General features: G+C 34.4%; 2 protein-coding genes across 2 annotated transcripts in view; both read left to right on the top strand.

Moving 5' to 3' along the window:
- Positions 1-24519, top strand: part of LOC137405522 (hepatocyte growth factor receptor-like) — a 63449-nt gene that overhangs the window by 914 nt on the left and 38016 nt on the right. The window lies entirely within an intron of this gene.
- On the top strand, positions 15796-22699 carry LOC137404109 (hepatocyte growth factor receptor-like). Its single transcript, XM_068090262.1, has 8 exons — positions 15796-15826; positions 16303-16494; positions 17265-17449; positions 18131-18240; positions 19599-19764; positions 20466-20602; positions 20907-21093; positions 22123-22699. The coding sequence occupies exons 1-8, from the start codon at positions 15796-15798 to the stop codon at positions 22198-22200; spliced, it is 1086 nt and encodes a 361-aa protein (XP_067946363.1). The 3' UTR covers positions 22201-22699.

The following is a 24519-nucleotide window of genomic DNA, read 5'->3' as shown; positions in this document are numbered from 1 at the left end:
TACACATTTAAACATAAACATTCTAAAATAATGTCATTTTCATTTTAACAATAATAATGGAAGCTAAAAATTTTGACTTGAAAAAACAAGTCGTTGTCGGCACAGAAAGTGATAAAAGAACAAATATATATTTTGTCGGTACGGAAAGTGATAAAAGAACAAATACATGTGTTGTCGGTACAGAAAGTGATAAAAGAACAAATACATGTGTTGTCGGTACAGAAAGTGATAAAAGAACAAATACATGCGTTGTCGGTACAGAAAGTGATAAAAGAACAAATACATGTGTTGTCGGTACGGAAAGTGATAAAAGAACAAATACATGTGTTGTCGGTACGGAAAGTGATAAAAAAACAAATACATGTGTTGTCAGTACAGAAAGTGATAAAAGAACAAAAATGGGAACAAGTCTTGAAAATAGATTTTGCACATAATTTTCTCCTTCACTACACTTAACGGAGTTGTCATCCTTGTTTTAGCCTTTCCTCTAATTTTCTTCAGCCTAACTACCTTCTCATGTATACATATGTATAAATTTTTATTGGCTTTGGTAATCATCAAAAAAATGATGTATTTCATTATGTGCCAAAATAAAAAAATAAAAAATAGCAATCAGGAATTATAGAGTTATATCGTAAATTGGGATAAATTGCAACTTTGGTCTCTATGCAGCAAAGTTTCCAAATTTATATTATGAAAATCATCAACTTTTGATTGAAAACAGGGCAAATATTTTTGCTGCTAATCTGAAAATAGTCTTGTTTTCAGCGGTAAGTTCACCGGGAACTGCGTGAAAGCCATTCTGCACAAATATTTCCCATGCCTCGTTTATTGACACCCAAGAACAAATGTGTGCCTAGCTCTTTACTAAAAACCAAGACTACATAAACTCAGAGTGTTTTCATTATGACAAGTGTGTTGCGCAGCAATGAAACACATCAACTGTTTGAGGTTTATAACAGTGTTTAACTGTTCTCCTATAGATGCTACAAATGATAGCTTTTGAACATACCTTTTCACTTTGTTAACTGTAATATGTGTTATAGCCTACCTGAACTATTTTGACACTCAAAGCATTGCTTGCTGTTATTAATTTTAAGCAAGAAAACATTTTGTGTTGTAATCTCTGTTTGTGCTGGAGTTATCATACTACGTATTACATTTCCTGTCATTTGTGTATCTTTACATTTAAAGATTATCCGAGTGAAACCTTCAAAGAATGAACTCGCGCAAACTTTTAGTAAATCTTTTAACAGACTTTTAGTAGAGTGTTTGAACAACGCTAAAGTTTTGTCGACTTTAATCTTAAAACATTCTGGCAGTCAGATCACCTCAAACACCAAAAACAATCACAAGTGATAAGAAAAAACCAATACCCTCTAACTAAATCTGCAAAATCTTTTGTGTAAGTTCACCTTTAATGTTGTCACAAAGCACGTTTTGGGACGAGTAAGTCACTATTAAATTTTAAGTTAGCAGTGGTAATGACACAGAGCTCTTCTTATTGGTATCATGTCTGTTATGGTAACCTTGTATTATTTACTTTAATAACCAAAATGTTGGTCATCTGGTCGTGATTGCAAAAAAAGACATGCGGTTGTCAAAAAATTTGTCCTAAAAACTAAAGAGTAGTGGCTAGTACCACCTTTATTTCTTCAAATCAAGTAGCCCGCTGCTGGTACACCTGTGTGGATTCACGCTAGATGTCCGCATACGACAATGGCATTTGTGAACAGTTGGAATAGACATGATTTACTTAATGTAGTTGCTAATGCGCATTATTAATCAACTACAATCCTGGTGAATATATTAAACATTTGGTAACTTTGCAGGGAGAACTGGAGTTACTACTACTACCATTGGATCTCAGGCTAATTGCCAACTGAGTGATGTTATTGCTTCAACTGTGACGAGAAGCGGAGTTGTGTACATGTCAACACGAGAACATGATGGGAATATTTCAAGCCCTGCCTTGTTTAAACTCAACACTGGTGCCCCTGCGATGAACTTCACTATGCAGTCTGACAAACCAACAGCTACAGCGGCTACTGTTTCTTTGAATAAAACTTTCCTCCCCAATCAAGGTAATCATCTATGTGAAAGATGTCCGGTCCAAGTGTCTGTGGGTGATCTCATCGAGATAGATCGCAATATGGGATCGTTAAGCAGGCATCCTATTGACTTTATTACGGAGGATCGATATAACCCCGGTACTTTTTTCTATAATTCCTACTATTCTGTTATGAAATTTTACTTAAACGGCACAATTGAAAGGTTTTTAGGAGATCCAAATGAAAGAAAGAAGGACTATTTGGAAGGCAACTCGACCACAGCAAAGTTTACCATGATCAGTACAGTCTTGCAGTATAACGAAACGATCATGCTTGTAGCTGACTACATGAATAACTGTGTCCGTGAATACAATTTGGAGACAGATTTCGTGAGACCCTTTATTGGTAATTGCCAAGGAGCAAATAGCCAATTACTTGAAAGGTTTGAAGGAGATGTCAAACCAGCGGATACACATTACATGGTTGGAACCTTCGATATTGAGTTTCTACGAAAGAATAAAAGTCTTCTCACTTTAGACCACGGATACCAACGGATCTGTAGGTATGACTACACTACCGACACTGTTCAGCTACTTCATCAGAGCCTCAAACGGCAAATTCCTCAGCCAAATGATTTGCTTATTAACTCTGATGAAACTATGATGTATGTCATTCACACTTATGCTATATCGTCTGTCGATTTACAAACATTCGAAGTTCGACTGCTTGTCGGTACTGTGACAGACGTTGATAGTGCGACAGACATTCCATTCTCTGCTGGACCTTTTAGCACCGCATCAATTGGTTTAGCTGAAAAGCTGAACTGGCTCGTACCAGACCAGTTAATCGTTACAACTAGATCTGAATCTACTCAAGCTCTCGTTTTCCTTGACCTCAGAGGAGAAGAAATCTATTCAGCTTGCGCTGGTATGTGGCATCATATGTTTGTCAGAGAAGTATCATCACCTGTGTAGTGTTAACTCAGTGGAATTTTCTACTAGCGAAGCTTATGATTGACTTCATCGCTTGCACCACTGCACACCACGATTTCTACATGTATTTCTATATACATGTAATTCACAAGTTTCCTTGCTCAGGCTAGTAAAATTAATGCGTTCAAGTACAACATTGTGTAGATAACTCTCAGTAGGTGAGTAAGTAACTCTGTTGTTCTGCACAGCAAATGTAGATTCATGTTTATAAAATAGAGCATTCTCATCATGTCTTTTACTGTCATACAATGCACCGCAGTTGCAAACGAAATTGTCTCACCATCTTCTCTGTCGCTTCACTTTTCATTGTAGTCTGCGGAGTTTCTATATATTTCTGTAATAATACTAAAGTATATTAAAGTATAAGAATAAAAGTATATTAAAGTATAGTAATGTATATCTCTATAATTCCACGACCAAACACGAGCGAAGTGATTGTTGGGAGCTTTATGATAAATGCATATGTGCACACAACTCACGAAAATTATTCATCGACACCATCGAAAACTCTTGTACCAAAATCTCATCAACAAATTTAACCATTTTTCAATGAAGTCGTTTTAGTATAATAACGATACAAAACACATATAAACCTATTTAAATATGTTACCAAGTCTTTATTATTTGTAGACAATATCCTAAACCTTACCTATCTGATCGGATTATACACAAATAGACAGATTAATTTGGCCTGAAATCGCAATAAAACACTTGAAAAGCTTCTTTTAATCGTAATTAAGACCGGCCAATGATACACCAATAAAGCTGCGCAACAGATAGTAGAACTATTAAGCAGTGCGCATTTCACGAGAAAAAACGTGCTCATTTCACCAGTCTATGGCATTGTCCAATTGCCGAAGGTTTCTAACATTTTTCCGTTTTTAATATCTTGCAAAAATATTTAATTATAAGAATAATTATTCAATTTTATAAAATTATTATAAGATTTAATTATAAGAATAATTTTTTGAATTTATTTGAAGGTTTCTGTAATAAACGTAGACCGTTTGAGGCGTAGATCGATTTACGGGTACGAAATTGTGGTACACAGTTTATCAGCCTATGTTTTTTTCAATTACCGAAGGTTTCATTAAATTATTTAAAACGTTAGCCAAAATTCTTTACATCTTATATGCAAGCTAGGGCCAAACTACAATGCTCCTTGATGATGAGAACATTTTTGTATTTTGCTCCAGTTTGCAGAAAACTTCCAGACGCGTGAACGCTCATACTTGCTTTCTGTTAAAGATCGCTATCAAAACTATTCTACATTCAACGCAACCAACTTTCAAACTGTGTATAGGTATTACACAGCAGCTTGCCATTTTACTTCTAATATTGCATTTCAGAGTAATAATAAACATATTTCCTTATTTCTGTTGTTAAATTACATACATTACAGTAGTTTAGGTCTACAGCTTTAATTAATATTTATTTTATTGCTGTAAAATATAGGTTTGAGATAGTAGTAGATCAGATGTGATTTTTTTACAACCTTTCGTTTTGCATAACTGACTTATTGAATTTAATTTCAAAACAACTTGACAACTACCATGGACATACAACTTTCCAGAACACCACGTCATAGCCAACGCAGTGGCCGTCTAAATGTCTCTCAATTATTACAGCTCAATAGGAGGATAAATCGAAGGTCCTCACAGCAACCATCAACATCAAATGCTAATGTTCAACAACACGCTACTCAAATTAATAACAACAACTCATCTGATTGAGAGAATTTTTTAGTAGATGTTGTAGGCGGTGTAAATGACATGGACTTGGCAGCTCCTTTGTTTCCAGATGATGGTCATGATTTTATGGACATCCTTGACCATGAAAATATTGCACAAAACAATATTGCTCCTCCCAATGCTGCCCCCCCTTCATCACATTCCTCATTTTCTATCTTTAGATTATCCTGATTTTCAAGAACTGCGTAACAACTTTCTAGGCAGACTTGACAACAACATATAACAGCTCACATGTACTGGATGTAATGAGAAACATTTACACTATACTCTGTCAATTCTTGCTGACAACTACTTTTTCAACAACCAGCACTACCATTCCTTTTTTCCATTATCACTTATTCCATTATCAGGTCGTGGGCTGTATGACAGGGGAATTTCTAGCTTCATGCCATTAAGTTAACTGATCAACATTTTCAAACTCCCCACACTAAATCCAAGATGACCCTCCGTCTAATAACTCCTTGCTATTTATTAGGAATACTCATTCTTGCTAATATCAAAGCAAAATGAATACTAAAGGAGTTACAAAAAATGTATATATGCTTCTGTCTAACCATCAAACCTATATAAAGTGAAGCAAGTTTAATACCTATCTTGATAAAAAGTTTTCAAGGGTTATGCTATTTATTCACCATTTATTTATTATTTATGCTGTTTACTCACCAGCATAATATTTAATTTTCTTTTTTGGTATGTAAAGAGAAAGATATTCTCTCATGCAGATCATTGCTCTCATCTCAAAAGCCATTTTACAACTATAGTCTACTTTGCTTTATAGCACCAGTTCCCACTTCTCTTGGCTATCTTCGCTAATTTAAAAGTATAAAAGTATATTAAAGTATAGTAATGCATATCTCTGTATAATATTAAATACTAAATACAGGCAAACTCGGATAACTCAAACTTCATGGGACCGATCGAAAGTGTTCGAGTTATCAGAGCGTTCAAGTTATCAGAGCACTGTCACAAGTCCATGTATTTATGAGTAGATACATGTACATATACAAACTATATATAAATCAAAAGCATAGATGGCTTGTTGCAAATTAAAAGGCTTCCAATGTAAAGTTAAAAATTTTTTTATCAGAAAGTAAGGAGATTTTTCGATCACTTGAGATTTGTTGGTTGTTTTAGGTGATGTGACTGCCAGGACGCTTTCAAGTTAAAATTGGCAAAACTTGATCGCTGTTGAAATGCTCAGAAGGAAATACATCTTTTTCTTTTGAGCGTTTTAACCAAGATCAATTTTGCCGAATTTTCTTCATGTTTATCTGAAGGTTACCTTGTTTTACCTTGTTTTCACTAAGCGGATGTTTGATAAAATGATTTTTTGCAAACCTTTAGAAAAGTTGTTAGTGAAAATATTTTGCCGATGATGGTAATAACGATGCCTAAGAACTTACTAAAAGTCGAGGTTTATCTCTCTGGCTTGGAATAAAGTGATATTCTAAAGCGATAACAACAGTCTCGGTAGCCGTTAAGCAAAAAACTGTTCGAGTTAACCAAGTTAAAGTCGAGTTATCTGAAGCAATTTATCATTGCGTGGGAACGGACCAAAAAAATTCGTTCGAGTTAACCATGTGTTTGAGCTATCCGAGGGCAAGTTATCCGAGTTTGACTGTATTTGATATTTAGTATTTAATATTTGACATTCAATAACAAAGATCGATAGTTCTGTATACTCGGCGCTAAACATAGACATACATCAGTGACCGAAATATGCACTGAGTATTAGTCATAAACACGCACACGAGTAGTAAAAATGAGACTCGCTTCTTAATAAGCTTTCATTTGCCCATGTTGTGCGCAGGAAACTTGGAGAGGACCGAGACGATAACAGGAGGGCTGGATGTTTGTGAGTTGAATGCACCAACTGCCATCGGTGTGACTCAAGACTATACAATTCTCATTGGTACATTATCCGATGGTGAACCAGACAGTTACAAATTTAAATCCAACTCCTCCCTATATATGATGCAGGCAAAAGGTAATTACAACTAACTACCTCCTAGTATTTCACTAACTTTCGAAGGTTGAATTTTTGGGATTGGAAGAATGTTGTGATGCTATAAGTGAAATACAAAAGAAACTTGCGATTTTGTTGCTAAACAGGTTCGATCTTGTGTGACAAACCTGCATCATCTCACTCTGTTTTGTAGTCAGTCAGTGCATATTCACCCCCGCAACAGGATATGAGCAAGCGATCCCGTCAATGCATTATTATACTCAGTACCAAAAAATTACTATATCGTGTCCTCGAGGTATGGCACTCAAAGCTGACACTAAAAACAGGACATGCGATATCCATTCGGAGTGGAACCTTCCTCTTCCTAAGTGTATTGAGGTGTGTATTCACAGATTTCTTTATTTGACCAGTTTATGGTCAAAGTCGGCAATTTGTAGAAAAGAAAGGTTGAGATGCTAGTCTTATATTAATAGTTAGTACACACTTCAGGCTTCAGTGATTGAATATGGCTAAAAATGTCGTGACCTTGGTCATTATTCTATATCTTCCTTCTCGGTCATGCTTTTCCAACTGATAGCTTATGCTTTGCTCAGCCTTGAATTGCTTTGTTTAAACAAAATTATATACAAGTAAACGGTACCAAATGAGAGAGAAGTGCGGGTTTTATTTTGTACTAGACGACTCCCAGTTGTCTACCGTCATAACATCTATAAGTACGTCTATAATAATTACCAGATATCCACACCATGGTGATTTTATTTGGTACGTATCATAAGATGTACTCAACAACTGTATTGCTAATTCTTTTAATCTTTTGGCAGAAGAAATAAAATGTATACCTAAACTTACCGTAGTAGTTTCAAGTCTTCTTTGTATAAATTTTTGTCTTTGCGTTTATGACATCACAATGGCATCAACTTTTTATTTGTTGATTTATTTACTTTTTTGGTGGCAGTAGGCCAATATGTAAAAAAGATTTTCTATAAAAAGGATTATGGACCAACCACTCTATCTTTTATATATATAAATCTCAATGTTTGTTCGTCTGTCTGTCCAGCTATATTGAAAAAGTTTTAAGGATGAGAAATACACTGCGAATTGGATGCGAACTCACACTCTCCAGTTCTGTGGACATCAATTTATTCAATACACTACACTGTACAACTTGTTACACCATGGAATAAATTTGGCAAATACCATGGAATATATGCCAATCTTTCATGGCTTCACGTTTAACACTGCAGATAGCATTATGCGTAAAGCCATACCAGAAGAACAATCCGTAAAGCCATACCAGTACAAAAATGCATGCCCATAAGTGGAAACAAATGTGTAAACTCATATAGCCTACAAGACCATAGCAATCAGTATAGATCTGCAGTGCAGCTGGTACTGTATGAATTACACAGAAATAAACACAGTAAACAGGAATAGCACAAAACATAGAAATAAACAAACACTGATTTAAAAGTTAGAATGGTAAATTTTGATGTTGAATATGTTGATTAGAAGTAACTTTTCAGTACAAAACTTTTTTATTACCAGTACAATGCCGGGGATCCATCTAGTAAAAGTACATAGATACATACATTGTGTGTATCAGTTTTAGGATTGACTAATACTGGTTACATTTAATTGCAGCTGGTCAAATGTTTCCATTGTTAAGCACATTGACTTTGTCAATATACCGTTATATTTCTGACTATACAACATTTTTGTTAGGACTGGCACCAGTTTTCTCCTTTCTCGAAACAGCAGTAATATTCTCCAATACTTTCTCTCGCATCACTTGTTTTCATCAAAATACCATTTATATTCCTGAAGGTCAGCCCAGATATGATAACCTCTGTTAACCCCACCATTGGACAACTCTCTGGAGGAACGGTTGTGACTGTTACAGGACTCATACCAGATGTTGGCTTTGCCGTGTACTTACAGGGCAGCGGTGAACTGCCACATCAAATAAAGTAAATATCCTTTAGGTAATTTATCGCAATTGTTATTTTGTTCTGTAATTGATCAGTGAGACAAACCATAACAAGCTTGCACGAAATTTAATGACCCTTAAAAGCAACTGAACATGGCATATATTTTAGGACATCTGAAATTTGAAATGACAGAATCAACTTATGAATGTAAATGCATATAGTATAGATTGAAGGTTCTCATACAAAACAAGTCTGAATAATTTCAGTATTATGTAGTTACTATAATTTTGGCAATCTTTTTGTAGAAAAATAATTTTTCGTTTCTGATTATTTTATGCAAGACCAAGCTGTCTGTCTGTTGCTCCTACCTGATACAAGTCAGTAAGTCAAAGCACATGGTGTACATTGTGTACATGTACATGACGATAAGAAGTGAAAGCTGTGAACTAAAAGTAGAGAGTGCGCTTCTGATATTGTACAATTTAGCTCAAACGCTATAAAAGATTGAACCATGTTTTAGAGATCAGGAGGTGAGTTTTGTCATGCCAGAACAGAAGGATCTAGGAGTATTTAAGCTGACTATCCAACTGGATGAAAATGTTACCAAAATTGTGGAGTTTGAGTACAAAGAGAATCCAGTTCTGGAGAAAACCGAGCTAGCAGAAACAATTGCCAGGTTTGTTGAGATTAACCTCGTTTTACCTGTTGAAGTGTATGCTTATGTACTTTCCAGGCTCTCATCTTTGCTTGGACTATATAACTAACATAACATGTCTTTAATGTGAAGTCGCTAATACTTATGTGTGAGTTTGATACTCACTTTTTGTGAAGTATTTTGTTTTGATTTCTTGTAGACCTATAAAATCTTTGTTATTAGTTTCACTTAGCAGAGTAGACTTTGCTGTTTAGAAAAATAAGCAAATCATTGTAAATAAACGTCGAAGGTGTGCACTCTCCATCAACCTATAGTAAAATTACCTTAATCATAGTCTATAAAACTATTGAAATCGTAAAAAGGAGAAAAGTTTTTGATGCAAACTAATACTGCTACAGTTATTATACAGCTCCCAAATTAAAAAAGTTGAATCAAGTTTTTCCTTTTTGTATGCCGAAAGGAGTGAGTTTGAAAAATCTTGGAATGGATTAGGCAATTTACATGTATTTTGCTGTTTTTACAAGGTAAACTCCGTATACATTCCTGGAACGAATTATTTTTGTTGTATTTTTTGCCTACTGTAATATAAACAATTTTTATGTTTAATGATCCTAATTGATCACAATTCTAACTGCAAACATTCCTTATTTTTACTTGTGGTAATCTTGGATACAGAATATCTATAATAACTTTTACAGCGGTGGATTCAATGCTACGTTTTTGGTGAAGAACATCAACTCCTCTTCCCGCTACACACTAACAGCTCCCCTATTGAACACATCTTATGTAAGTACGACATTCTCCTGGTTCCGTCTGCTCATCTCTCTCTCTTTCGAGTTTAATTGCTTCTCTTTATATGATCAGAATCACAAACATGCTAGCATTATCTGTCAGGGTTAAATATCAGCTTACACGTCTGCTAATAGTTACAATGAAACTGTACAGTAAACTCAGGTACAGTGTTAATTACATGTACTTTCAGTCTGTGATGTATTTGATTAGCTGATTGTAATAAAGTAATAAGGTTATGATGTCATAGCCTCGACAGCTGTGTTAGACCTGTTTAAGGCCAACAGTTGATTTGATTAAATTAATGACAACTGAGTACAGTTGTTATTTGCACTAATGAAAGTATTCAAAGTTGTATTTTTTTTATATTGCACTACTCAGTCGATTATTAGTATAAAACTGACCAGAGTTATTCTCTGGTTTTACCAGCTTGTAGATAAGGTCTTTTATTGCTGGGTTGACCGTAAGACTTTGTAAAATGATGCTGTACCAAAAGTTTTTCTCTATGCCAAAAGTGTACAGCTACCATTTCTTCGTACCAAGAAAGGTACAAGAACTTTATCCCAGTATCCAGAAGGTTCAGTGACCAATGAGAATAAAAATATCATATTTCATTACCAAGAAAAGTGCAGCTACCATATTCTAGCACCAAAAAGGTTACAAGCTCCAGATCTCAATATTTTTAAAAATACAGCTATTTTATTTTAATACCAAAAAGTGTACAAGTGCATCAAAGTGATCATTTCAATTTTTTTTTACTATTTGTAGCCTAAAAGTTGACAAAGATATTACAACAAGCAAAGTATAAGCTATGCTAAAAGCTGTTTAGATTCTATTTGTTACATATTTGATTAAACTTCATTTTTTGTCATATAGTTGCCTCTATTTTTTATCTTAGAGTTACCTCTATGTTGTGTCTTATAGTTACCTCTATGACGTGTCCTATAGTTAGCTCTATGACGTGTCTTATATTTACCTCTATGACGTGTCTTATAGTTACCTCTATGACATGTTTTATAGTTATCTTTTTGACGTGTCTTATAGTTACCTTTATGACGTCTCTTATAGTTACCGCTATGTCCTGACTGAGAGTTACCTCTATGACATGTCTGAGAGTTACCTTTATGACGTGTCTTAGAGTTACCTCTATGGGGTGTATTATAGTTACCTCTATGACGTGTCTTAGAGTTACCTATATGTCCTGTCTGAGAGTAGAGATTAATTTTGTAAATTAACAGCTTTACCCTCAACAAATATCATCTCTAGCTTTAGGTATCTGTTTGAATAATAAACAAGTTATGAAAAAATGTCAAGGTCAAATGACATGATGTGACAGTGTTGGGTACTCATCATATGTTAATACACTTACAGGAGTGTGTTAAGGATGAAAGCAGAGTGATATGTGATATCGGAAGTTTTCCAGGTATGTTAACTTGTATTTCTTACAATACGCTAAAATAGCTAGTAATATCAATTAGAGTTTTGTAAAGTCTGACAATACACGGCTCTACAAACTAATGTTTTGCGCCAATGTGTGTATCGACTTGGTCATCAAAGTTTGTGGCGCATCCTTTTGGGGAGAGTTCAGTATTTTGATGTTTGCTCTGAGGGTCTTTATATCTCTCATTTCTCATTGGCTAATTCTGTTATTGACGTACACATTTCTAGCATTTCTATAAGTTATCAGTATTGATATGCTTACAACTGCGATAGATCTTTTTGGGATAAGAAAATATGATAAATGATCTTCGAAGAATAAGCTTTATTTAATTTTTGACAATAACCAATAAGTATAAGAAGTACAAGTGTTGTTAACATATGATACTTTTGTCTTAACTACTTGAGAAGAACACATGTAGTAGGCAAGCTTATGTTTGTGTGGTAAGTAATCCATCAGAACTGCCATGTTAAGGTTTCATTATATATATTGCATTATATTATGTTAATTATATTATTTTATCTTTTATATTTTAAATATTACATGATGTTATACTATATAAGATTATATTATATAAGATTATATTATATAAATTATATTATATAAATTATATAAGATTATATTATGTGAAATTATATTATTTTTTATTATATTATTTTAAAGTTTATTATATCACATGATGTTATATTATGTAAGATTAGATTATATAAAATTCTATTTAAAACAATTATTCTCAATAAGTATATGTTGTTTTATTATATTACTAACATTTAGTTTTTGGCTGATATAAGTACTTTCCTGCTACATGAGATGATAGTCTAAATTCAAATTCAGATGTAACCACAAATAAAGAGCAAATCTACATGGAACTAATTGGCGATGGAGTGAGAATTGCAACTCTCTATGTGACTGTTCATCCAGATCCTCAGTTTCAAGTAGGTCTATTCTTCCTTACCTCCTGTAACTGATGATATACTTTTTAAGCGGTATGTAGACAACCTATTCATTACTCTCTTACAATATCCTCACATGTAGCAGTCATTGTTTGTACTGTATCTCCCTCTGTATGCGTTGTATGTTGTATTATGTATTAGAGCTGTGTCTCACTTGTGGCATTATTCGTGACCCTCCACACTTTTCAATCAACTAGCTATGTTGTAAAGGATTTTGGTCGGCCTTTACTCAGGCACGACCTAGCTTGTGATAAATGTTGCATGAATGTAAGAGAATGAGTGTGGTTTTTCTTTCGTTTTTATTCCAAGAAAAATTTCATTAGTCGTGGAGCTTGCGACTACTGCTCTGCTCTCCCATCGAAAGCGCTCTCTATATATACATGCATTTTACCCGTTCTGGATGATGAGACTTAGTAGGAAATTGTATAAAAGTAAAAATAAATAAGTTGCTATTACGTTGGCATGGTTATGAAAAACTACAAATTATTAGCGATACGATACATAATAAAAGCGGCAAGCCCAACACGCAAAATATATACGAGTAGTTATAAAAATAATACTTTAATAGAAAATCATAGCCCGGTGTCCACCACACTATGTCTTGCTACTTATAACATGTGTTTGCCTTTTTAAATAATATAATAATAAATATAATAATAATATGCCTTTCCCTGAACATATTTTGAATTGCGCTTGTGGTTGTCAGAGAGAGAATACCCTAGGCATTGCAATGAATACAGCTTAATATAATTATCTGTCCATGCATACATATATAAGCCAATAAAATGCATTAAATATAGTTTGTGTCAAAATAGTCAAAGAGTGCTTCTATTTGATGTAACGGTTATGTCTAACATACAAACTGAAAATGCCACTAGCTTTGTATCTACTCACACGCGTGGCCCCCTCAGCATGTGGCCAGATTTTCAACATATATTTAATATACAGATACGACTTAATTTTCATGCATGTGATTGCATCTATTAGTATATTTTGAGCCTCAGACAGTGCGGTATAAGTTGTACCTGGGTCAATTTACTCAATACGCGTAATTTATCTGACTTTATCTAATTAACATTTGCAACTATAAACAATCCGATTTTATTTTAGTTTTTATATATCTATTTTAGATTGGTCCTATAAGTCTGAATGTGAGTAGTCAGCTGACTCTGAGCGGCAGCATGTTAAATGTGGAGAACTTGAATGACTACTATGAAATTTTCATAGAGCTATCTGAAGCAGTAAACATTCCGTGTATAGTAGATGAACAAAATATAAGAGAAGATGAGATAACTTGCCAGCCTAATATTGGGAATAAAATCAACATTCTTAACTCTGAGCACAACCCAATCAAGGTAAGTAAAAGAGGAAGGTTTTATACAATAGGAGGCAGTATATACAATAGGAGGCAGTTTACACAATAGGAGGCTGTATATACAATAGGAGGCAGTATATACAATAGGAGGCAGTTTATACAATAGGAGCAGTATACACAATAGGAGACCGTGTATACAATAGGAAGCAGTGTATACAATAGGAGGTAGTAGAGAAATGAGAAGAGAAGGTGCAACTTAAAATGTTGGCAAAGCAAAGTAAAACCACTTAATATTAGGAAATATCAGCCTCTTCTCACGTTATTGGTCACACTTATATTATAACTGCATTAGATTATTAAGGCTTGGCTTCTTCCAAACTGTGACTCCGTTATATCATCTTTATATATAATTTACATTATTTCTTTAATGAGGAACTAAACTTCCGTCAAAAATCGAGCTACGAATATTTTAATTTGACACTACCTGACGCTTGCCCAACATAAGCCCACGTGTATATTCTAATTTTATAAAATTGTTTAGCTCCAAATGTATATTAATAATGTACATTAATAATGTATAAAATCTCTTCCTTAGCATCTGCCCACAGGTCAGGATACCTTTCCTAAAATACTCTGTTTTAATAAGTTGCATCAAATGGCTAATAAATACAACAAACAAGCCATGAGAACAGACAAAATGCAGGAACAATGAAGACTCCTTATGAATACTGCCCTACTATTAGTCTAAATGCACTATGGATTATGATATCAGTTTACCGCAAAGAGAACTCATTTTTGCCGATCAGTTTTAATTTTTATGTTGATTTTTTTAAGGATGAGAAGGCTTGAAGCTTTCACTTGTAGTTTAAATAAACACTTTTGTATTACTACGCTGTATCTTTCCAACTTATCATACGTAAATTACTTTCCACAGCATAAGTTTTGTTTGAAGAACAATAACAATTTGGGATTAGAACCAGTGACAGTTCTATTAATAGCTTTTTTATAATTTTTAAATTGATCTACTGTGTTTTAGATTCGCATCGGAAACTTGCTCGTCAACGAAGGTAGTGCTGTGTTTCTCCCAATAGCCAATTATCCTATCATAAATACCCTACCCCCTAATGAGGTAGCAATAATCGTGAGTGTGCTTGTCACCATGGTTGCAGTAGTAATCTGTGTGGCTCTGTTTTTCTTCAGAAGGTATCGATTGAGGCAGAGGGAGGAAAACTTTATCAGAATATATAGTAAGTAATATAACATTATCATTTATTTAATGCTATTTAAACCTTCTAGATAGAAAGTCGGTAATATTCTACAAGGATTTGAGAAATTACGTCGGTTTGTAAACATCGTAAAGTTGAAATGAAAAGTGTTTAAATATTGCAGCAGAAAAAATCAGGAGTTATCTGTCCATCTTTTTTACCATTTGATTTCTGTAAAGTTTTACTAAAAAAAATGCATAAATAATTAGCACAAAGCCTGACGATGCCAGAAATTTTTTTCATTTACTATCAGATAGCCAGCAGGTATATTTTTACTGACCTGGTAGAAATCACAAGCATACACGTGTGAAATTTGGATAAAATTGGACACAAAATGTAGAAATGCTTCAGGTTAATGTAGACAAGCAGACAGACACAATGACAAAGAAGGATTTGCTAATATAGGTGCCGTAAAATTTAATTGCGCTGTATTTAGCAAACTCAAAGGTGAAAGGTTAACTCATTCAAATCATGCTGCAACATTATACTTTGTTACTTTCTGTTCTTTTCAGATCGAGACACACAGCAATATTCTAAAAGTTTTAAAGTTCACAATACTTGAAGCCTGACACAATTATTAGACTTAAGCCATAAATTTTAGTTCTGGGAAAGCCTTTTTGATAAAACTAGTAATCAATTAAAATATAATATAGTTGCACGTAAGATTTTATTGTGATCAGCTAAAACCTTGTATGGCAGGTTATTTTCTCCACACGACTACATGTATGCTCAGACCAATTCCTTTTATGATATCATCATCCAAAAATATTTGTACTTTATTTGAAGGGCGAGCCTTGTTTAACAATAATACATTAACTTATTTTAAATAAGGACTTAGTTCAATCAATATTAACAAGGAGCAATGGCAATTTAATTTCCATGCCTGTCTTTATCGCCAATTGAATTTCAAAATATTCTAAAATTTCAACTGCCCTGACAACTTCCTTGTTACTGCTGACTAAAAAATTAAATTTAGATGCCTATAAAATCATAGTTACAAGCCATCTACACAATTATAGCCTGAAAAACAATGATATCTGTTGAAGGTCCCTCATGTCTGTTAACCTTTAACTGAGCTCTCCGAAAAAACACATGAGTATTATTTGTTATTGAAGAGCCTCTTTTTAAACAATTCTAATAATTGGATTATCATTACTGAAACTTGGTTGAGGTTCATTGCTATTATGTGCTCTCTACAGGGGAAGATGATGAGTGGCTCGTTCATATAAACATAGACCTTAAGGCTAAACTTAACCCATTGCTCATTGAACCCGAGTCACTTAAACTTAAGAATCAAGAGCCAATCGGAGAGGGTAACTTTGGAAAGATTTATCTTGGCCAGCTCTACAAAGATCGGCAGGTCAAGACAGTGGCCGTCAAAACTTTAAAAGGTATTTATAATCCAGATATTCCCGAAGATGGGCAGCATGGGTGGCTACAACAGCAGCGATAACAACTGGTGACGCCATTTCAGATGTATTTTTCTAAGTTGTTAATTTTAATCATGAAACAGTCATATCACAACAAACATAAAAAACAATCGCAAATGATAGAAAAACACCAGCACTTTCTGATAAACTCTGCTAAGATTTGGTGCAAGTTTATCTTTAATAAAAGTGATACAGTGGAGCGGCCAGTCAGGCCTGCCAACTCTCACACATTGGGCGTGAAACTCACGCAATCACCCCAAAGAAAAAATGAAAATGCGTGAGATTTTTGCCACAATTTCCATAACTTTATATATACTATCATTGATACATTAATTGCCCCAAAACCAAAGCTCAAGCATTGCCCCACTCTTGAGTTGGCAGGCCTGGCCACAGCTGTGTACCCTGATGATGTTGTGGTGTGGAAATTATGCAGCAATTGCACTGCAGGTACAATCTTTTGTAGAAAGACTGTTTTTGATATGACTGCTGCAGTATTACTGATATTGTAGTGGTTGAAAATTGCCATGACTACGCAATAATAAACCCCAAATTCTAGCTTGTCAAAAAAACAACAAAATCATTTTAACTCAACATTCAAGAAGTGTCACCAACTTTTTGAAGATGATGTGTGCACATGTGTCTAGGAGTCATGAAATCGTGTTCTTGAGAAATGGCATTTTTTTAAATTTTTGGCTTGAGTCAGCATAGCCTTTCCTAATCTACTGTTACAGAGATGGACACAAACATCACTGTCATAGAGAAGTTTCTAGAAGAAGCCGTAATTTTAGAAGATTTTCATCATGCAAACGTGCTACCCACACTAGCTGTTTGTATTCCAATGTCAGACAAACCGCAAGTCGTACTTCCCTATATGGCTAATGGAGACTTGAAGGCTCTCATTCAAATGGAAACCATGGTGAGATTTTTAATTAGCCACAGGTAAAACACAATTTCGTATTTGCATTTTGCTAATACAATGGGAAAATTATCAAGTGAGCTATCAAACAGGTTTACTGGTCATTCACAATGGGCTACCAGTATATCACAATGGGCTATCAATCTATCACAATAGGCTACCAGTCTATCACAATGGGCTACCAGTCTATCACAATGGGCTACCAGTCTGTCACAATGGGTTACCAGTCTGTCACAATGGGCTACTAGTCTATCACAATGGCTACCAGTATATCACAAAGTACGAAGAGTGTGAAGGCGTGAAAAGCATACTGTTTTAATCTCTATGCTGAGCTTCAACAGGCAGAAACTACATTGCCACATGCTATTTTTATCACAAAAACAGAACCAAATAACAGCTATCTGCACTCTCTTATGCAATAAGTAGAACTTATCGCCTTCTTCATCCCTGTAAAACACAAATTACTAGTTACCAGTCACCTCTTTGATCAATAACAAGCGAAATGCTCTGGAGATGGCTGTTTTTCCTTCTTTAGTTTCAATATTTTAGCCCAACACCTAATTAGTTATCCAATTATAATCGACTTCTCAAACACTTCACAGAACCACAGGCTAATCAAGTCATCACTTTTAATGTGATTCACCTAGTATTGTGTTTCATGAATTTTTATTATTGCTGCAGAAGTTCACCCTTGGAGACCTCATGCACTTCGCTAAGCAAGTAGCCTGTGGCATGGAGTATATGGCGAGAAACAAGTTTGTCCACCGAGATTTGGCAGCGAGAAATTGTCTGTAAGTAGAAAATTGACTTCCTTGTACATACTGCTCAAACAGCTGCATCTTTCAGTCCATCATTGCTTAGGTTTTCTTTGCCAAAAATCGGACAAGCTTTACACCTGAACCATATTCTTATTATTCTGTGTTAGCCAATCTGATTCATGCGTGTGGTTAGATAGAGTTATTTAAGATTACTTCGAACAGAATTCATATCATTTTAACAGGTTACAGTAAAATGTTGAGAGCTCATGTATTATTTGCTGAATACTATCACATTTATAACCTCGGGTGGAATGATGAATCACCAGAATTAGAATATTTAGTCGCAGTGCCAAAAAGTGTCATACCATTGATGATAATTGCTAGGTTCACTAGGAGTGTTTGTATTTGTGTTTAAGTTATGGAGTCAGTTGTTTGCTGAACAACAGTTAAATCAGATCAGTCTAAATAGCAGTAATATCTCAAGTTACCTACTCTGCCTGTTTATATAAACCTTTATTTAGTAAACAAACAAGCCATGTACAACAAAACACACAGAGTTGTTGTATGAATGGTAAGGGTTGTTGCCAATGTGGTAAGGGTTGTTGTATGAGTGGTGTAGACTGCTGCAAATGTGGTAATGATTGTTGTACGAGTGGTAAGGGTTGTTGTACCAGTGGCAAGGGTTGTTGTACAAAGGGAAGGGCTGTTGCAAATTTGGTAATGGTTTTTGTATGAATGGTAATGGTTGTTGTATGAGTGGTAAGGGTTGTTGTACGAGTGTAAGGGTTTTTGTACGAGTGGAGAGGGTTGTTGTATGAGTAGTAGGAGTTGTTGTATGAGGGGTAAAAGCTGTTGTAACTGTGGTAATGCTTGTTGTATGAGTGGTAAGGGCTGTTGTAACTGTGGTAAGGGTTTTTGTATCAGTAGTAAGGGTTGTTGTACAATTGGTAAGAGTTGTTGTGCAAGTGGTAAGAGTTGTTGTATAAATGGTGAGGGTTGTTGTATGAGTGGTAAGAGCTGTTGCAACTGTGGTAAGGGTTGTTGTACGGGTGGTAAGGGTTGTTGTACGAGTGGTAAGGGCTGTTGTATCAGTGGTAAGGGCTGTTGTATGAGTGGTAAGGGTTGTTGTACGAGTGGTAAGAGTTGTTGTATCAGTGGTAAGGGCTGTTGTATCAGTGGTAAGGGCTGTTGTATCAGTGGTAAGGGTTGTTGTATGAGTGGTAAAAGTTGTTGTATGAATGGTTACAAAAGGTAAGCAGGGGGCGTATAACTTATGGCATAAAAGCTCCTTTTAACTTGAAACTCTTGAAAACTCAGCATCTATTTTGAAATATAAAGACATTCAAATCACTAAACTTTGAGTAAAGTTGTTTAATTAATTTCATATACAGGGTGAGCGATAAGTACATTGTAAGGATAGCAGACTTTGGACTCTCACGAGATGTCTATGCCAAAGACTACTATCGAAGAGAAAAAGATAGTAGTGTGGCACTTCCTGTCAAATGGCTGGCTATTGAGTCTCTTCAAACTGGAGTTTTCACCTCTCAATCAGACGTTGTGAGTCGGCTTCGCTTTGTTTTAAGCGTTTTTTCATGTTTCAGTTACCTGGTAGCATTGTAAATAATTGAACCAGTCTAAAAGCTAGAGACATATCTTGCCAACCAAGTCATAACAACAGTGATTTGCTTGTAACCTTATCTATTTTCCATTGGCCAACAAGCAACGAACAATTTCTTATCTCATCTGACTCAAATGCTTTCGCATTTAATAACATTTTATCACCGACAAACAGTAAAGTGTACAATATATTAGGTGATGCTGCTGCACCTCATCACATTGCTATTGCAGTAACTTATGCTGAATTTTTATATTTTGAAAATAATGAGCATATTCTTTAAATTAAAACAGTTATTAAAGTTTTGATATTTTCTAATTATTCTATAAAAATTATTTTGTAAATAACACGTATTTATATCATACAATCAATGTATATATAAATAGACACACTAAATTGGTAAAAAGGTGTTGTACAAGATGCATGTGAACATTGTAACAATACCTGGGGCCAGACAATATAGAAGCGCTGCACAAATGCAGTTCCATGGTATAAAACATGTACAGGGTTGTCAGTGTTGATAAGAAAATCAATTTACTTTGTTACCAATTTGGTAATTACTTAGTCGTGCAAATAGACCTTGTGCAAAAAAATTTGAAAGATTTGTAGAAAACAAATAGAAAACAGTTAGATTTGATTTTAGTGGTCATATGGAGTTCTAGTATGGGAATTAATTACTCGTGGTGCTGAGCCATATAGCGACGTAACAGGATGGGATATTAAGAAATATTTGGAATATGGCCGACGTCTTCATCAGCCCAGATGTTGCCCCTCAGAAATGTAAGTAAAAAATACTAACATTGCTCACAAGCTTTCAACTAACATATTTGGAAAACTTTAGCGAGTGTGTGACTGTCCGCAACTTGTTCACACATTTCGGAGTTGTCTTCTCATGTTTCCATTAAGCGATTGTTTTTCAAAAGTTATTATACAAGGTGGTAATAATACATAATGTGAAATTTTAACGTTAGTCATAATTCACTGTTGTTTCTATGAGCCTATACTTCTATACTTGTTTAGTTTCATTGCATTTCCTGTGGTTCCTGCTGTGGTTTCTTCATAGTTGAAAATGTGCCTTATTTAGATACGACATGATGTGCAGCTGCTGGTTAGAGGCCCCCACTGACCGAACAACCTTTGCCAAACTTCATACTTACCTTGACAGTATTCTGGGTGACACAAAGTGTACCCCCCAGAGTTCCTACTCATATATCAGAGACTATACTAAGGATATTTCTGCAGACTATGTTGATCAACCAATTGAAGTAGAGGTATGCTCTAAACCATTTAGACTATATCAGTTAGAAATTTGTTCACATTAAAAACCCCTTCATATAAATATATATGCCATATACATACATATCTCATACATAGTCCCACATACTTATAGCAGGTAAAATAGACAGGGTTGCTATAGATATATTGGAATGATATATATTGGAAGGTTAGACAAAGCCTTAATAGAAATAACACAGTTACACTAGCTAAAGTTCTGTTGTACCACTATTAACAGGACTCAAATCACTTGCATCTCTAAAATACAGATTTAGATTGTCAAATACTAGCAATAGTAGCTTTTGAAACACCTGTTAAAACCTGTGTTTACCTTATGCTGTTTTACAAGATCTGAGCAAACACGTGTGACACTCATTTACTCTGGTTACTTAATGGGGTCATCTAAAGGCACCTCCTGAATGAGAGTTTCCTTCTACAAATTTATTCGATTGATAATCTCACTGACTAATGTTTTTAAGTGAGCCAGGAAAGTCTGCAAAAATGTGAACACCGCTTCCTTTATTATAATAGAAATAAAGAACGTGATAATACCCACAACCTCTCTGGCAGCATTTTTTCGATAAACACAAATTGCAAAATACCACCTGTTTAGTCAGAGTATAGTGAGGGTTTAGTTGATGATATTTCCTGAGGTTTCAGGTTTTACTTCAACTGCCGATATTGATAAATTTATAAAATATCCTCTTTGCTAACACATCAACTTTCTCTAACATAGGTCCAGAAAATTCATGACTGCAACTATCAGAAATAAAGTTCAATAAAGTTTCTGTCTCTTATAGCTTCACGAAAATATAGTCAAAGGAATAAACTTTTAATAAAAGTATCCATCAGGAAAGTTACAATTTAGAGCCCTTTGAAACTTTTCATCTCTCAAGCTGACAGAGCTGCACTAATAAGCTTGGGTTGTTTATTGTATAATATAATGCATAGTCGATGCTATAGTTGTAGATGGTCTATTATAAAGATAGTAGAAAAAGTAACGAGTTCTAGTTTTATCATTTTAGATGAAAGTCGAAGACTATGAAGAGTATCTCGGTCACCACCATGTCAGCAGAGAAAACTCAACCACTATCCTGAGCTAAAGATGGCCTAAATCAGTCTCATAATTTGTTCTCATTTGGCAGTTGTCTACTTTTTCCAATTGTCACTACAAAAGGAAGACAACTCTCATTTGTTTAAATATTTCGGGCAGTTTAGGTAAGAAGGTGGCTTATCTGATCAGGTTAGAAGGTGCTTTCTATTACTTGTGCTTATCTTAGGAATGCACAAATGATGAATCCTATGTGCGTAGCTTTATTTTATTTTATTTTAAAAACATATTGTACGGTACATGTTCAGATATTTTTTATTGTTCTGTTATACCAAAAAAATTAAATATTTGTAAGTCTTTTTTTAATACTCTCGTGCCATATTAAGATTTATCATTTTCTTGGAGTCATTCATAAACCTTCAACTAAGTTCTTAAATTTTAAAGAATTTTTTTCCCAAGATTATGTTTCATTTTATGACTATAATTTAATTATTTTTATACAAACATGAACATCTGCACATAATTGCAGGTCTTGTATTCTGTTTTATTTTATGTAAATAAAATATGTATGTATAACCTTTTATTAGCCTTGGTAGTCATCAATAAAATGGTGTTGTTATTACATGCCAAAAAAATACACAAAAATAAAGGGACAAAAGTCCAAAAATATTAAGCAAGCTAAACAAACGTGTTTTAAAACTTGGTAATCTAACATTATTGATAAGGAGTAGGGATAAGGAATTGAAAGTTTTAGTATGAGTAAATGTAATACTATATTATTCTGATTATGAACATTAAGTTCTTCAGCCGTACCTTTTATTTGATATTTGACTAGCTAGTGACTAGCCATTCGGTACAACTAGTAGCCCTTCTTTCAAGAGACAGCGCTGACGGACCACCCTGATTTATTTAACATTACTTAGATATTATTCTGCTAATGACAATTTCAGTAGTTTGTAAGTCTCTAAGGCTAAATGTAATGATCTTTAAATTTCTCTTTGATTATTATTGAATCTCACTTTGTTTATGATGAAATGAAGGAATAAAATAATTACTTAAAGAGATGACACTAATCTCTTTTTCGAATCCTCTAACATCAACGAGCACACAGATTGTTTAAATAACGAACTTCTCGCTATTCAAAACTGGTGCACTTCTAACAAACTCACTTTAAATGTTGATAAGACTAATTTCATGTTACTAAAAAGCAAAAACCACCCAGAATAAAGTTCATCTAGATAACACTCATTCCTTTTTCATTTTCAACGAACCAATTTGTCAGACAGATCACACTAAATTCTTAGGTATTTTCATTGATTCTAATCTCACTTGGAAAAAACACATCGGATATTTACTAAAAAACTGAGACCCTTATCAGGCTTACTCTACCGCACATCTGAATATTTACCCCGCCAACCTCTGCTTTTATTGTACAATTCCATGGTTAATTCTAAACTTTCATATTGCATTGAGGCATGGGGCAATGCTCCTCCTACTCATCTTACAAATTTAATAACACTTCAAAAACGCATGATAAGGACCATTCGCAAGAAAATTCGCCTCACCCACACCAAACCTCTTTTCAAATCATCATCTATACTACCCATCAGTTCACCATATTCATATCGCATTATACTTTTAGTTCATCAAGAATTTTGTTGTAATTACATTCCTCACACAATACATCAAACCCGATTCTCAAATTCCTGTCTAAATCTCCAACAATTTTCTTCCCGTGCAGGCCATCGCAGAGTGGATTTCCAACAAGCCTTTTTTTGGAATCAACTCCCTAAGTCTATTAAAGGCATAGAGAAGATGGCCAGTTTCAAGAGAGAACTCAAATTGTATCTTTTTAACATGGGAATAAAACTGATGACGACAAGCCCAACGCTCCGACTAGCTTTGCTATTGCGTATTATGGGCTTCATCCCTCCTCCAGCTTTTTTCTTTTGCTCAACTAATTTCATTGACAAAAATAAATCACAAATCACAAATCACTTCATAAATTAAATACTTAATAAGGTTATTTCTTCATAATAGAACTAATTCTAATAAATGGTTTGTTGATAGCAAAAGCTTCAGGGTTCACATTGTGTGGCCAATCGTTACAGGAAGTGATCAACAGTGATAAATTTTACCTTTCTGTGAGGCTAACTTCAGTCATAGCCTTAGTGACTTACTGAAATGATATAAAAAGTATTAAAAAAATAATTGATGTTAAAAATAGATAAGAATCAGTTTTAGCCAATAGAGGTAAATTATGTCCATAATATTTCTATTTATCCTCTCACACATAAGACAACATCTTTTTTTATTCCGTAACACCAAAGCACTACATCCATCATCGTATATTTTAGCTTATGAACTTTCT

This window comes from Watersipora subatra, chromosome 9 (assembly GCF_963576615.1).
Source record: "Watersipora subatra chromosome 9, tzWatSuba1.1, whole genome shotgun sequence".
NCBI classification, from domain to species: domain Eukaryota; kingdom Metazoa; phylum Bryozoa; class Gymnolaemata; order Cheilostomatida; family Watersiporidae; genus Watersipora; species Watersipora subatra.
Note: the sequence above shows the minus strand (reverse complement) of the source record. Positions and strands in the feature narration are given on the sequence as shown.

Bases quoted from the DNA above. Each gene is read 5' to 3' on its own strand.
- LOC137404109 (XM_068090262.1), top strand. From the start codon at position 15,796: ATGGCAGGTTATTTTCTCCACACGACTACAT. The intron at 16,495-17,264 runs GTATTTATAATC...CTACTGTTACAG, and splicing joins GGCCGTCAAAACTTTAAAAG to AGATGGACACAAACATCACT. The intron at 21,094-22,122 runs GTATGCTCTAAA...TTATCATTTTAG, and splicing joins ATCAACCAATTGAAGTAGAG to ATGAAAGTCGAAGACTATGA.